Source organism: Oratosquilla oratoria, chromosome 19 (assembly GCF_046742065.1).
Source record: "Oratosquilla oratoria isolate Oo_2021 chromosome 19, ASM4674206v1, whole genome shotgun sequence".
NCBI lineage: Eukaryota > Metazoa > Arthropoda > Malacostraca > Stomatopoda > Squillidae > Oratosquilla > Oratosquilla oratoria.
In genome coordinates, this window is record NC_134795.1 from 49,059,424 (window position 1) to 49,074,215 (window position 14,792).

Below are 14,792 nucleotides of genomic sequence, written 5' to 3' on the forward strand. Positions count from 1 at the left end.
AGGCATAGAAATTATTGATAGAGAAGATCTAATAAAATGGAATGATAGAAATACAAGAGGACACGGAAAGAAAATCAAGAAAGACAGCTATAGAAAAGATCTGAAAAAGAACAGCTTTCCTCACAGAGTAATAGACAGTTGGAACAAGTTAGATGAGAAAGTAGTGTGTGCAAAAACAATACATGAATTTAAAGATAGTTTAGATAAAATGAAATATGAAGACGGGACACCACGAGCACAGCTCGTCTTCCCGTAAAATACAACTAGGTAAATACAACCACACACGCGCGCACACACACGCACACACTCACACACACACACACACACACACACACACACACACACACACACACACACACACACACACACACACACACACACAGACGCACGCACGCACGCAGCCGGGTCGCCGTAGTGGCGTTCCGGGTTAGAATACCGCCCAGGGCTGAAATAATTTCAGTATCGCTGCGCTGCGAGTCGTTACTCCAACACTCGGGGGGGGGGAGTTAGGTGCGTGTGCGTGTGTAAGGTTACAGTATTACCCATAGATCGGTCATATATGAGCTCTGAGCTCTCTTCCGAAAGGGAAATAGCTGTCGATCACGAGTCCAACACGTGATCCAAGACCATGGTGAATCACACACACACACACACACACACACACACACACACACACACACACACACACACACACACACACACACACACACACACACACACACACACACACACACACACACACACTCACACACACACACACACACACACACACACACACACACACACACACACACACACACACGCACGCACGCACGCACGCACGCACGCACGAACGCAGCCGGATCGCCATAGTGGCGGTCCGGGTTAGAATCCCGCCCAGGGTTGAAATAATTTCAGTATCGCTGCGCAACGAGTCGTTACTCCAATATTCGGGAGGGGGGGTGCATGTAAGGTCACAGTATTACCCATAGATCGGTCATATATGAGCCCTGAGCTCTCTTCCGGAAGGGAAATAGCTGTCGATCACGAGTCCAACACGTGATCCAAGACCATGATGAATCACACACATAAACACATACACACACACACACACACACACACACACACACACACACACACACACACACACACACACACACACACACACACACACACACACACACACACACACACACCACACACACACGTATACAAAAAACATACACAGGCACGACTCGATGGTGTGGTGGTTTCGTTCTCGACCGTTAATTTATTGATACGGCACTCCAGCTCTAGTGGGCAAGGAATCGTGTGTGTGTGTGTGTGTGTGTGTGTGTGTGTGTGTGTGTGTGTGTGTGTGTGTGTGTGTGTGTGTGTGTGTGTGTGTGTGTGTGTGTGTGTGTGTGTGTGTGTGTGTGTGTGTGTGTGTGTGTGTGTGTGTGTGTGTGTGTGAGAGAGAGAGAGAGAGAGAGAGAGAGAGAGAGAGAGAGAGAGGGAGAGAGAGAGAGAGAGAGAGAGAGAGAGAGAGAGAGAGAGAGAGAGAGAGAGAGAGAGAGTGTGTGTGTGTGAGAGAGAGAGAGAGAGAGAGATTGTGTGTGTGTGTGTGTGTGTGTGTGTGTGTGTGTGTGTGTGTGTGTGTGTGTGTGTGTGTGTGTGTGTGTGTGTGTGTGTGTATTTACCTAGTTGTATTTTACGGGACGGGAGCTATGCTCGCTGTGACCCGTTTTCGTATCTCTCCACATCCAGTTTATTCTTGAACTCGTGTATAGTTCTAGCATTCACTGTTTAGTTTATTCCAGACATCGATCACTCTGTGCGGGAAACTTCTTTTACAGGTCTCTTTTGTAACTGTCTTTCTTTAGCTTCTTATCGTGTCCTCAATAGGTCATCTCTATCGAGAACTTCCATCCCTTTCATAATTCTGAAGATGGTCAACAGGTCGCCTGTTTCCCTTCTCTGCTCCAATGTTGACAGCTGTAATTTCTCCAATCTTTGTTCATATGTCAAATTTGGTAGTGTGAGTGCCACCTTTGTCGCCGTTCTTTGGATTCTTGCTATTTTCTTTGTGTTTTTCTTTGTGCTTGGTGCCCACAGTGATATGGCATATTCTAGTTTCGGTCTTATCAATGTAGTAATTATTTTCTTAACCATCTCTTCATACATGTAGTCGAAGGCCACTTTCATTGATCTCAATAAGTTGTAAGTCTCTCTGAATAATTTATTTACATGTTTGTCAGGTGTCAAGTCACTTGAGATGATTACTCCTAGGTCCCTCTCTGAGTTTACTTTCTTTACCTCTTTGTTTCCAATCGTACATTTTCCCGAAACTCTGTTTTGTCTCTTCCAAATTCCATTATGCTACATTTCTTGATGTTGAATTTTATCTCGTATTTCTGGCTCCATTCCCATACTTCATCCAGGCCATCATGTAGTCATCTGCAATCTTCTTCTGTTTTCACTCTCTTGAGTAATTTGGCATCGTCGGCAAAAAAAAAAATATATATATATATATATGTAACAATTTACTCCTTCGTCCATATTATTTATGTATATGGCAAACATTAAAGGAGCCAAAACAGAGCCTTGTGGGACGCCACTTTTTACATCTTCCCATTTCGAGCTTTTGTCTCTAAGTACCACTCTCATTTTTCTCCCAATTAAGAAGTCCTTCACCCTTTCCAATAGTTTACCTTGAATTCCTCCTATTATTTCAATTTTACTTATTATTTTTTTGTGTGGTACCTTGCCAAAAACTTTCTGCAAATCCAGGAAGGTGCAGTCTGCCCATCCATCTCTTATTTGTATTATTTCAATTAGTCTCGAGTAAAAGCAGATAAGATTTGTGGTGCACGATCTTCCACTTCTAAAATCAAATTGTTTGGGGTTTATTATTTTATTTTCTTCCAAGTGTTTTGTCCATCTGTTCCTGATAATCTTTTCACATATTTTTGCTACTGTGCTTGTGAGGGATACCGGTCTAAAGTTTTTAGGATCTTCCCTGTTTCCTCCTTTGTGTATTGGTACTATATTTGCATCTTTCCAATCTTACGGTACCTTTCCCCCTTTTAATGAGAAGTCTATTATCTTGTGTAGTTTATCTGTCAGTTCGTCTATACACTCTTTCAATATCCAATTTGCAATTTCATCTGGTCCGTGCGACTTTCTGACGTCTAGGCTTTTTATTTGGTCTCTTATTTCCCCTTGTGTTATTTTTATTTCCTTCATCATGGGTCAAGTTTCTTGTTGTTCGTCCTCCCGGAGTTGTGAGCTCTCAATTGTAAAAACAGACCTGAAATGTCTGATCATAACTTTTGCTATCTCTGTGTCGTCTATGTACTCTTTATCTCCACGCAATTTTACTATATCATGCTTATCCTTTAGTTTGTCGTTTATCTCTAAAAGAGTTTTGGTCTATCTTTACATTAGTCTATGATATCCCTCTCATATTCTCTTTTTTCTTTCCTGCGTATGTTTACATATTCCTTTCTAAGTTTTTTATATGTTTGCCATTTAAAGGTTTTCCTGTTTTTTTTTTCATTTTTTTTTCAAGCTTTATCTCTCCTGGCTTTAGCCTCACTACATCTTTTGTTGAACCAACATTTTATATAAATTTCTTTTTGTTTCTTTTTTTGGTACATATTTGTTAACTCCCTCTTTATAATTTTCTTTAAATATGTTCCATTTGTCATCCATATTTGTTTCCTCTTTAGAGAACCTATCCCAATTTGCGTTTTGGAAAAATTTCCTTAGTTTTACATAGTTCGTTTTGTTGTACATAAATCTTCCTTCTCTATGTCATTTCTATCTATGTTGTTCTGTTCTTTTAATTCAAACTCTATCAGTATATGGTCACTTTTTCCAATTGGTGTTTTATACTCCATTCTGTTCACAATATCTGGTTCAGAGTTTTATACTAGGTCTAGTTTCGATGGTTCCTCATTGATTCTATGTCCAGTATTCTCCTTTACCCATTGTGTCAGAGTGTATTCAATGGTCATATCTAGTAGCATGTTGCTCCAGAGTTCATCTCCCTCTTTAACTGTCATTTCTTCCCAAATTATGTCTTTTGTATTAAAATCACCCATAATTACTATGTTTCCACCCTCTTTCAGTAACTCCTTTAGCACCTTTATTGTTTTTTCTAATAATTTGGAATGTTCACTATCTGGCCAACCATGGTTTTTGGTGGTACATACACTACTACAAATTTTCTGCTTTTCATCTTTTTGTTGGGAATTTTAATTATTATTATTATTATTATAGGTTTATTCAACAATATTAAATACAATTAGACATACATATATACATTTTTTTTTACAAAATTGGTAGTTGAAAAGGGAGAGCGAGAAGCAAAGCTTATGGGGAGTTGCTCTCCCTTAAGGAAAAAATTATTTTTATTTATTTATTTTTGTTACATGGTAGTATGGTACATACACATCTACACACATATATACACACATACATGCATACACATATATACACACACACAATGACATGCGTCATTAATGATATGCGTCATTAATCATAATTGCTTCTGTATTTCCCTGACCTCCGATTATCTTTGTCGCATTTAAACCTTTTTCGGTCAATAACATGACAACTCCTCCTTGCTTATCAGTTCTGTTTTTCGCCCAGTGGTTATATAAACCATGTGTGTGTGTGTGTGTGTGTGTGTGTGTGTGTGTGTGTGTGTGTGTGTGTGTGTGTGTGTGTGTGTGTGTGTGTGTGTGTGTGTGTGTGTGTGTGTGTGTGTGTGTGTGTGTGTGTGTGTGTGTGTGTGTGTGTATTTACCTAGTATTTACCTAGTTGTATTTTACGGGAAGAGGAGCTATGCTCGTGGTGTGTGTGTGTGTGTGTGTGTGTGTGTGTGTGTGTGTGTGTGTGTGTGTGTGTGTGTGTGTGTGTGTGTGTGTGTGTGTGTGTGTGTGTGTGTGTGTGTGTGTGTGTGTGTGTGTGTGTGTGTGTGTGTGTGTGTGTGTGTGTGTGTGTGTGTGTGTGTGTGTGTGTGTGTGTGTGTGTGTGTGTGTGTGTGTGTGTGTGTGTGTGTGTGTATGTGTGTGTGTGTGAGCGCGCGCACTCACGCGCATCTTTCCTTCTGCATGAGTGTGTGGGAATGACGATGAGTGTGTTTGCCCTTCGTGTTCCCGTCTTGTTCTCCTTAAATTTTCATACCCGCTCTTTGCTCAAACAAATCGACCAATCTTAATCACCTCGTGATATAGCCAGCCAATCACAATCCAGCATTGATCCCTGGTGGGCGTAGCTGGAGCGCGAAACCTGATGAACAGACTGTGATTCCCCATCATAGTCTTGGATCATGTGCTGTGCTCGTGATAGACAGCTGTCCTCCGTATGAGAGCATCAGTGTTCATATACTTCAATCTATGGGTAACGCACACACACGCACACACACACACACACACACACACACACACACACACACACACACACACACACACACACATACATACACACACACACACATACATACACACACACACAACCACAGTTCTGTCACTTTGCTCAAGGGCTTTAGGATTCATTCCTAAGACGGTTACAAACAAAAATGCAGATGTAGTTGACAAAATCTATCTGACATTACTGAGGCCCATCCGTCCTATAGAATGGATGTTAATTCAATAGAATCAGTGACCAAAATGATAAAGGGGCTCAGACATCTACCTTAAGAGGACAAGCTTAGGCACCTTAACTACTCTCTGGAAAGGCAAAAAGCGCGGGGGTGATCTAATAGAGGTATTCAAATGGGTCAAAGGCTTTAACAAGGGTGATGCAGACAAGGTCACTATGTTAAGACAGCAGGGTAGAATTCGCAGTAATGGATGTAAATTGAACAAATTTAGATTTGAGAAGGAAATAGATAAGGACTAGTTTACCAACAGAATTGTTAACGAATGGATTCAGTAACCATGTAGTGAGTGCAGAAACTATCGGCTTTTTTCAGAGAAGATCAGATGATTTATGAATGACGATGATAGCTGGTAATGGAACTGCCTAGTGTAGGCCTTATGGTCTCTTGTAGTCTCGTTTATTTTTACGTTCTTATGTAAGTGGAAGCTTTCCTTACCAAAATCGCGGTGTAAGATACGAAATACTGGAAGCGGAGATGTCAGAGTGACTGGCAAACACAAGAATGAAACATCTCAAGACAAACAAATGACTGTTGTGAGACCTAAGATAATTTTACCTGGCAGTCTCATATATGCACATACAAAAATGTATGCCCACTTGGACATATAGATAATAATGAAATAAATAGATAATATATAAATAGATAGATAAATAGATACATGGATAAACAAATAGATTAAATCAACCAATCGATCATTCAATTAATCAGAGGAGTAAATACATAAATAAATGAATTTATCAATAGATGTATCAAACTACACAAATATCAAGGTGAAAATGTGTTACGTGAAATCACATGATTCATAATAGTCATCTCGATTTGGCTTCGGTTGCAAAATCACGATTCATGTTGCTGAAACAATTTCTTAGAAGTTTGCTTTATTCATCAGTTTATAAATTTTATTTACATATTCTGTATATTTATTTATCTAATTAAATACTTCTTTTTCTTTATTTATGTATTCATCTTCTTGTTGATTTTTCTGTTTGTCTTCGTTGGGAGATTTGTCGGCAATGGAATCAGCCATATTGATCGTCGCGACGTTACAGTGGGAGGAATGCGAGGGATATGCGCATGCGCAAGCGCGAGTTCTAGACGTTTGTATCATGCAGTAACTCGAATTTTGTCATTATTTCCTCTGCTGGTGCCTAAAACATAATAACCAGTATGTATGTGTACACAAGCACACGCACGCGCACACACAAACATAGGCTAGCACTCTATATTGTCCCAATATTTTGACCAACTTCAGAAAGTTAAAAAAAAAAAAACAGGAAAGAATACAAAATAGGAAAAGGAATTGATGGCAAATGCAAAGTAGGAAAAGGACCCAGGGATTTTAATCTGGGATGATCTACCGCCAGAACATATATAGCAAGTAATGTGTATACACACACACACACACACACACAGAGATCTGCTAATAATGAGCTCTGAGCTCACTGCCGTAGGGTGTTGTCTGGCTGTCTCGAAAAGAGGCTGCAGCAGATCCGAGGTGAGGTGAATACACACACACACACACACACACACACACACACACACCACGACCGTAGCTCCCCTTCCCGTAAGATACAATTATGGAAATACGCACACAAATACACACACACACACACACACACACACACACACACACACATTCTTTATTGCCCCCCAACATTTCGACCAACACCAGAAAGCTGACGACAAAGAGTGTGAGTTTTGACACACCCTGTATGTGTTGGTGGGACGATTCACCTCAGAGAAATCCCTCTTGTGGACATTTGGTGTTCATTCTAGGTGCAACCATCCTCCTTGTATCCTTCACCAGGGTTCTGCAGGTACGGGATCTTCTAAGGAGGAAACATTTTAGAAAATCAGGTTCAATATTTTTTGAGAAATGGTGGAAAAAGTCTTCTTTGGTTGTTGGTTTTTTGTCCACTCTACCAAGGAAACAGTAGGTTCTTATTTGCATTATTGAGACTCTATTGCTTAAAAGAGCTACTGGTTCTCGTACTATTATGATAACACAAGAGATACGACAGGACTTGGTGCTTCTTTTGTCGACCATTTCATCCTCATTCAATGGAATTCTGCGTAAAGACAAATAAGTAAGACATTTTCTCAATCCATATTGAGGATAGACCTACAGACAGGTGAATGGGGACGGGGAGAAGGGGAAGGGAGATGACATGGCACCTCAGACCTGGTGCCAGGCTTGCGTTCTCTGTCGCCTCCCTTCCCCGGCGCCACGATGATCACCCAGACTCGGTCAGCCAGTATTGATCGGGTCATAATGTTAACGTCTTGAAGTTCTTCTTCGTTATGATACGAGCAGGTGTGCGCGCGCGCGCGCAAACACACACACACACACACACACACACACACACACACACACACACACACACACACACACACACACACACAAACAAACACACACACAAACAAACACACACACACACACACACACACACACACATACACACACACACACACACACACACACACACACACACACACACACACACACACACACACACACACACACGTACGCACGCACACACTCGAGCAATACATGAATTCAAATTTAAATATCATAACTGGAAATCAGAGGCTTAGGCACTTTAACCTACACTCTGGAAAGACGCAGAGTGCGAATGGAATAGACTTAGTAACCATGTAGTGAGCGCTGAAACTATCGGTTGTTTTAAGAAAAGGTTAGACAACTATATGGATAGGGATGACAGGTGGTAATTATCATGGAACTACCTAGTGTACGCCTTATGGTCTCTTGCAGTCTCCTTCATTCCTATGTTCTTATATCTTATTACTACTACTATTATTATTATTATTATTATTGTTATTATCATTATTATTATTATTATTATTATTATTATTATTATTATTATTATTATTATTATTATTATTATTATTATTATTATTATTATTATTATTATTATTATTATTATTATTATTATTATTATTATTATTATTATTATTATTATTATTATTATTATTATTATTATTATTATTATTATTATTATCATTATTATTATTATTATTATTATTATTATTATTATTATTATTATTATTATTATTATTATTATTATCATTATTATTGTTGTTGTTCTCGAAGGTCTAGGGGTTCTCGAAGGTCTAGGAGTCCTCGAAGGTCTAGGAGTCCTCAAGGGTCTAGGAGTTCTCGAAGGTCTAGGAGTCCTCAAGGGTCTAGGAGTTCTCGAAGGTCTAGGAGTTCTCGAAGATCTAGGGGTCCACGAAGGTCTAGGGATCCTCGAAGGTCAAGGAGTCCTCGAAGGTCTACGAGTCTTCGAAGATCTAGGAGTCCTCGAAGGTCTAGGAGTCCTCGAAGGTCTAGGAGTCCTCGAAGGTCTACGAGTCCTCGAAGGTCTAGGAGTCCTCGAGGGTCTAGGAATCCTCGAAGGTCTAGGATTCCTCGAAGGTCTAGGAGTCCTCAAAGGTCTAGGAGTCCTCGAAGGTCTAGAAGTTCTCGAAGGTCTAGGAATTCTCGAAGGTCTAGGAGTTGTGGAAGGTCTAGGAGTTCTTAAAGGTCTAGGAGTCCTCGAAGGTCTAGAAGTTCTCGAAGGGCTAGGAGTTCTCGAAGGTCTAGGAGTTGTGGAAGGTCTAGGAGTTCTCAAAGGTTTAGGAGTCCTCGAAGGTCTAGAAGTTCTCGAAGGTCTAGGAGTCCTCGAAGGTCTAGGAGTCTTCGAAGGTCTAGGAGTCCATGGCATGTAACATTTTTAAAAAGTGTCACTTTTGAAATGTTTTAATTTTGTGTATATATATATATAATATATGTATATATATATGTATGTATATATATGTATATGTATATATATGTATATATATATATATATGTATATATATATATATATATATACATATATATATATATATATATACAAAATTAAAAGCTACAGAGAGCTACATTACAAAATATCCCTCCCAGAAAAATAACCATGCAATTTAATTGCCGGCCTTGATGCGAGGAGATATAATAATCCAACAAATGATGAAATTGCAGCAATATTTGTCGGTGATGATGGAGCACCTCCTGTCCAGCGTGACATTATAGTGTACCCTGAAGGACAACAGAGGGAGAGGATATCCTACCTCTCTTGCCATCTTGATCCAATGATTTACCCTCTTCTCTTTCGTGTAATTTACACGGGTTCCCTCCCAGAAAATTATTATTATTATCATTATTATTATTATTATTATTATTATTATTACTATTATTATTATTATTATTATTATTATTATTATTATTATTATTATTATTATTATTATTATTATTATTATTATTATTATTATTATTATTATTATTATTATTATTATTATTATTATTATTATTATTATTATTAGCATTATCATTATTATTATTATCATTATTATTATTATTATTATTATTATTATTATTATTATTATTATTATTATTATTATTATTATTATTATTATTATTATTATTATTATTATTATTATTATTATTATTATTATTCTTATTATTATTATTATTATTATTATTATTATTATTATTATTATTATTATTATTATTATTATTATTATTATTATTATTATTATTATTATTATTATTATTATAAAAAACATGAGAACTGTCGAACTTGAAGAGCAACAGAGAGCTACATTACAAAATATCCCTCTTCTCTTTCGTGTAATTTACACGGGTTCCGTAACGACCTTCCGAATATTTGTTCAAAAAGTTCAATTACTTTGTATGCTTCTCATAAATTGGAGCCAATTTTAATCTAAAGCATTTACAAAGTAAGGTATAGTCGTCGAAATCTGAATTAGTCGATCGATCGAATTGGGAAAAAAGTCTGACGGTTTTTAATTGTTCCTTATGTGTTTACCTTCAGTATGGACGAACGAAGAAGGCAGCGAAGAGAGGTAGCCAGGGAACGACAAAGAAGGAGACGAGAGCAGTTCAGAGAGAATGAAAGACAAGCCCAACGAAATAGAAACAAAGAACAAATGCGAAGAACGAGGAATCAAATGAGCGAAGAGGAGAGAAATGCATTTAATAATTATTAATAGTAGTAGAGAACTAATGCAAGGAAAAATGAATCAAATGAATGAAGAAAAAAGAGAACTGCATAACGCTCAAGCAAGAGAACGGATGCGAGCAAGAAGAGATGCAATGGATGAAGAAGAAAGACAATCGTAACGAAGCATCAACAGACAACAGATGAGAGTTAGAAGAAACAACATGACTGAAGAAGAACGACTGATGAACTTTGAAAATAGGAGAAATGGAAATAAAATACGGAGAAATAATGCAGATGGTGTCCAATTTATAAATCCTGATAGATTCTATATTGGGCCAATGAATGTTATTTGTGAACACTGCCAGGCTCTCCAATTTCAGGGAGAGTCTCTGAATTGTTGTCATAATGGAAAAGTATCACTTGAGTCCCTCCAAGAATATCCGGTCATTCTAAGGAAATTGTTCGAAGGAAATGACAGGGATTCAAGCAACTTTAGAAACAGCATTAGGAATTATAACTCCTCCTTTGCCTTTGCTTCCTTCGGCGCTGAAGTGAAGCCACCTCCAGGACATGGTCCATATTGTTTTCGATTGCAAGGACAAATATATCATTATGCAACAAATTTACATCCAAATGAAAATGAAGAAAGAAAATATGGACAGCTCTATATAATTGAAACAAATGAAGCATTAAATCTGAGGTCAAATGCTAATCAAAATTCTAATTGCTTATATTCAGTTTTCGAAAAAATATCTCAAGCAATGGTCGATAATCCTTATGTAGGGGCATATAAAAACATGAGACCTGTCGAACTTGAAGAGCAACAAAGAGCTGCAATACAAAATATCCCTCCCAGAAAAATAACCATGCAATTTATTGCCGGCCCTGATGCGAGGAGATATAATAATCCAACAAATGATGAAATTGCAGCAATATTTGTCGGTGATGATGGAGCACCTCCTGTCCAGCGTGACATTATAGTGTACCCTGAAGGACAACAGAGGTAGAGGATATCCTACCTCTCTTGCCATCTTGATCCAATGATTTACCCTCTTCTCTTTCCTCATGGTGAATTCGGATGGCATATAGACATTACTCATGTAGAAAACAGGCAAACTAGAGTTCGTAACAAGGTTACTATGCAGGAATTTTATGCATATCGTCTAGCTATAAGAGGTGGCTTCAGTCCAATACACAGTGGTGGAAAACTATTTCAGCAATATATAGTTGATGCTTATGTTAAAGTAGAGGGTTGTCGTTTGAAATTCATTGCAGAAAATCAGGCACAACTAAGAGTTGCAATGTATTCAGGTTTGATGGATCACCTTGCAAGAAATAATGAAAATGAAGATCCTGGAGTACCTGTCATTTTGCCATCATCCTTCACTGGGAGCCCACGAAATATGCAACAATGCTATCAAGATGCAATGGCAATAGTTTGCAAGTATGGAAGGCCTGATTTATTTATAACATATACTTGCAATCCAAAATGTCGAGAAGTAACTGAAAACTTACAGCCTCATGAAACTGCACAGAACAGACCTGATTTGTTGGCACGAGTTTTCAAACAACATCTCAATGAATTAATGATTGACATAAAGGACAGACATGTACTTGGGGTACCTATTGCTGCGATACATGTTATTGAATTTCAGAAAAGAGGTCTCCCGCATTGTCACATGCTAATCATGCTGCGTGAAGAAGATAAAATTAGAACTAAAGAACAAATTGATAATATTGTTTCAGCTGAATTACCATCAGAACATGATCCAGAATTGAGAGAATTAGTGAAAAAACTCATGATTCATGGACCCTGCGGTACATTTAATCCCAATTCAATCAGTATGGTAGAGGGAGTGTCAAAAGAAATTTCCTATGCCGTATCAGGAGGAGACTATAACAAATATTTCTGGATATCCTCTTTACAGACGCAGAAATAATGGAGATTCTGTCAGAGTGGGCGTCCATGAGGTTGACTGTAGGTTTGTAGTACCATATAATAAATATTTACTCAGAAAATATGGTGCTCACATTAATGTAGAAGTGTGTATATCGGTAAAAAGTGTGAAATATCTTTTCAAATATGTCTATAAAGGACATGATTGTGCAATGATGGAAATGAATATGAACAACAATCAAACTAATGAAAATGAATATAATGAAATTAAACAATATATTTCGTGTAGATACGTATCTCCGCCTGAAGCATTTTGGCGTTTGTCAGAATATAAAATGTATGGACAGTCGCATACAGTTTACCGACTGGCACTCCATTTGCCTGACCAGCAACAAGTTTATTATAAGCCGGGCGAGCAAAGACAGGCTGCTGCCCGTGCAGAAGGATAAGACACGCAATTAACTGCATGGTTCAAACTTAACCAAAGTGACGTGGATGCAAGAGCCCACCTTTATACTGATATCCCTGAATATTATGTATTTAATAACCAAAGCAACACTTGGACCAGAAGACAACGTCACCGCCAGATTGTAACGAGAATGTACTCTGCCAGTCCTAGAAATGCTGAGAAATTCCATTTAAGGATGCTTCTTCTTCATGTACCAGGTGCAACTTCTTTTGATGACTTGAAAACTGTAGGAGGTGAACAGTTGCCGACCTTTAAGGATGCCTGTATTCGATTGCAACTGCTTGAAGATGACAACGAACTAGAAATGGCTTTGAGTGAGGCAGCTATAAATCAAATGCCACGACAGCTTCTTAACATGTTTGCAATGATTTGTTCATTCAATACACCACAAAATGCCTTACACTTATGGAATGATAACAAACACCTTATGATAGAGGACTTTTTATGCCAATATGATAATAATGTTGCTGAAAATATCGCTCTGCATCACATAAACATGATTTTGAATGAAAACGGCATGAATTGTGCAATGCTTGGTTTGCCAGAACCAATCAGTGAGCCTCCTGCCATTCAACATATGGAAGAAATTCAAGAAGTCAATCCTGAAGTACTAAATATTGAGCAAAGATATGTATTTAATAGTGTCATTAACGCTGTAAGTGAAATAGATAGAGGATTAGAAACCAACCACCGACTGTTTTACTTGGATGCACCTGGCGGCTCTGGCAAAACTTTTCTATTCAATATGATTCATGATTACCTGGTGGCTCAAAATGTGGCTGTTAGTACTTCTGCTTGGACAGGTAGTGCAGCAACACTATTGAAAAATGGAAAAACTCTTCGCAGTGTCTTCAAACTTCCTGTTCCTGCAATATTCCGCCTAATTCTGACCAAGCCAATATTCTCAGGCAGGTGAAAGTCTTCATTATTGATGAGGCGTCGATGATCCCTCGATATGCATTGAATGCTATTGATAATTGTTTACAAGATATTATGAATGATAATAGCATTTTTGGTGGTAAAGTCATCATATTAGGAGGAGACTTCAGGCAAGTTCTGCCTGTGGTTCCTAGAGCTCCACCTGCTGCAGTATTGGATGTATGCCTAAAGAAGTCTCCAATGTGGCACAATGTTCATCAACTTAAACTCTCTCAGAATATGAGGACTAATGAAAACGAACAAGTTTTCTCACAATGGCTCTTACAAATTAGAAATGGTCGAGTGCAGTGTTCACTTGATAACGTTTCTGATGATACGATCGATATCCCAGAACAATATGTATGCATTGACTCTTTAGTATCAGACATATTTGATAATTGCACCCAAGACGAAATGAAAAGTAGAGTTATTTTGTCACCAAAAAATGTAGATTGCTTGAAAGTTAATGAAGATATTCTACGAAGACTACCAACTGAGAGCAAAACATATCTAAGTATAGATTCAGTATCGTCAGACAATGAAATGGAAGCCAATAATTATCCAATCGAATTCATAAATTCACTTACGCCTTCGGGAATGCCTCCTCATCGTCTCAATCTTAAAGTTGGATCTATTATTATGCTGCTTCGAAACCTGTCAATAACGCAAGGACTATGTAATGGAACGCGTTTAGAAGTATTGGAGCTTCATAACCATAGTATTCTAGCTTCAATCATGAGTGGATCTCATGCTCAGGAGCGAGTTTTAATTCCAAGAATTAAACTTAATCCCAGTGACGTAAATATTCCATTTGTTCTGCACAGGACTCAATTTCCCGTCCGCCTATCATATTCAATGACCATTAATAAAGCTCAAGGA

At 38.1% G+C, this 14,792-nt stretch overlaps 2 protein-coding genes across 2 annotated transcripts; both read left to right on the forward strand.

Annotated features, from left to right (window-relative positions):
* The first annotated feature begins 7,930 nt into the window (after window positions 1-7,930).
* LOC143035648 (uncharacterized) lies at window positions 7,931-12,569 on the forward strand. The gene is made up of 3 exons (XM_076202514.1): window positions 7,931-7,943; window positions 8,856-8,957; window positions 11,905-12,569. Exons 1-3 carry the CDS (start codon window positions 7,931-7,933, stop codon window positions 12,567-12,569), a joined length of 780 nt encoding a protein of 259 aa, XP_076058629.1.
* A 556-nt stretch (window positions 12,570-13,125) lies between these two features.
* On the forward strand, window positions 13,126-13,911 carry LOC143035649 (uncharacterized). Its single transcript, XM_076202515.1, has one exon. The coding sequence runs from the start codon at window positions 13,126-13,128 to the stop codon at window positions 13,909-13,911; it is 786 nt and encodes a 261-aa protein (XP_076058630.1).
* The last annotated feature ends 881 nt before the right edge of the window (window positions 13,912-14,792 follow it).

Bases quoted from the DNA above. Each gene is read 5' to 3' on its own strand.
- LOC143035648 (XM_076202514.1), top strand. The intron at 8,958-11,904 runs GTCTAGGAGTCC...AATTCATTGCAG, and splicing joins AGATCTAGGAGTCCTCGAAG to AAAATCAGGCACAACTAAGA.
- LOC143035649 (XM_076202515.1), top strand. From the start codon at position 13,126: ATGTACTCTGCCAGTCCTAGAAATGCTGAGAAATTCCATTTAAGGATG.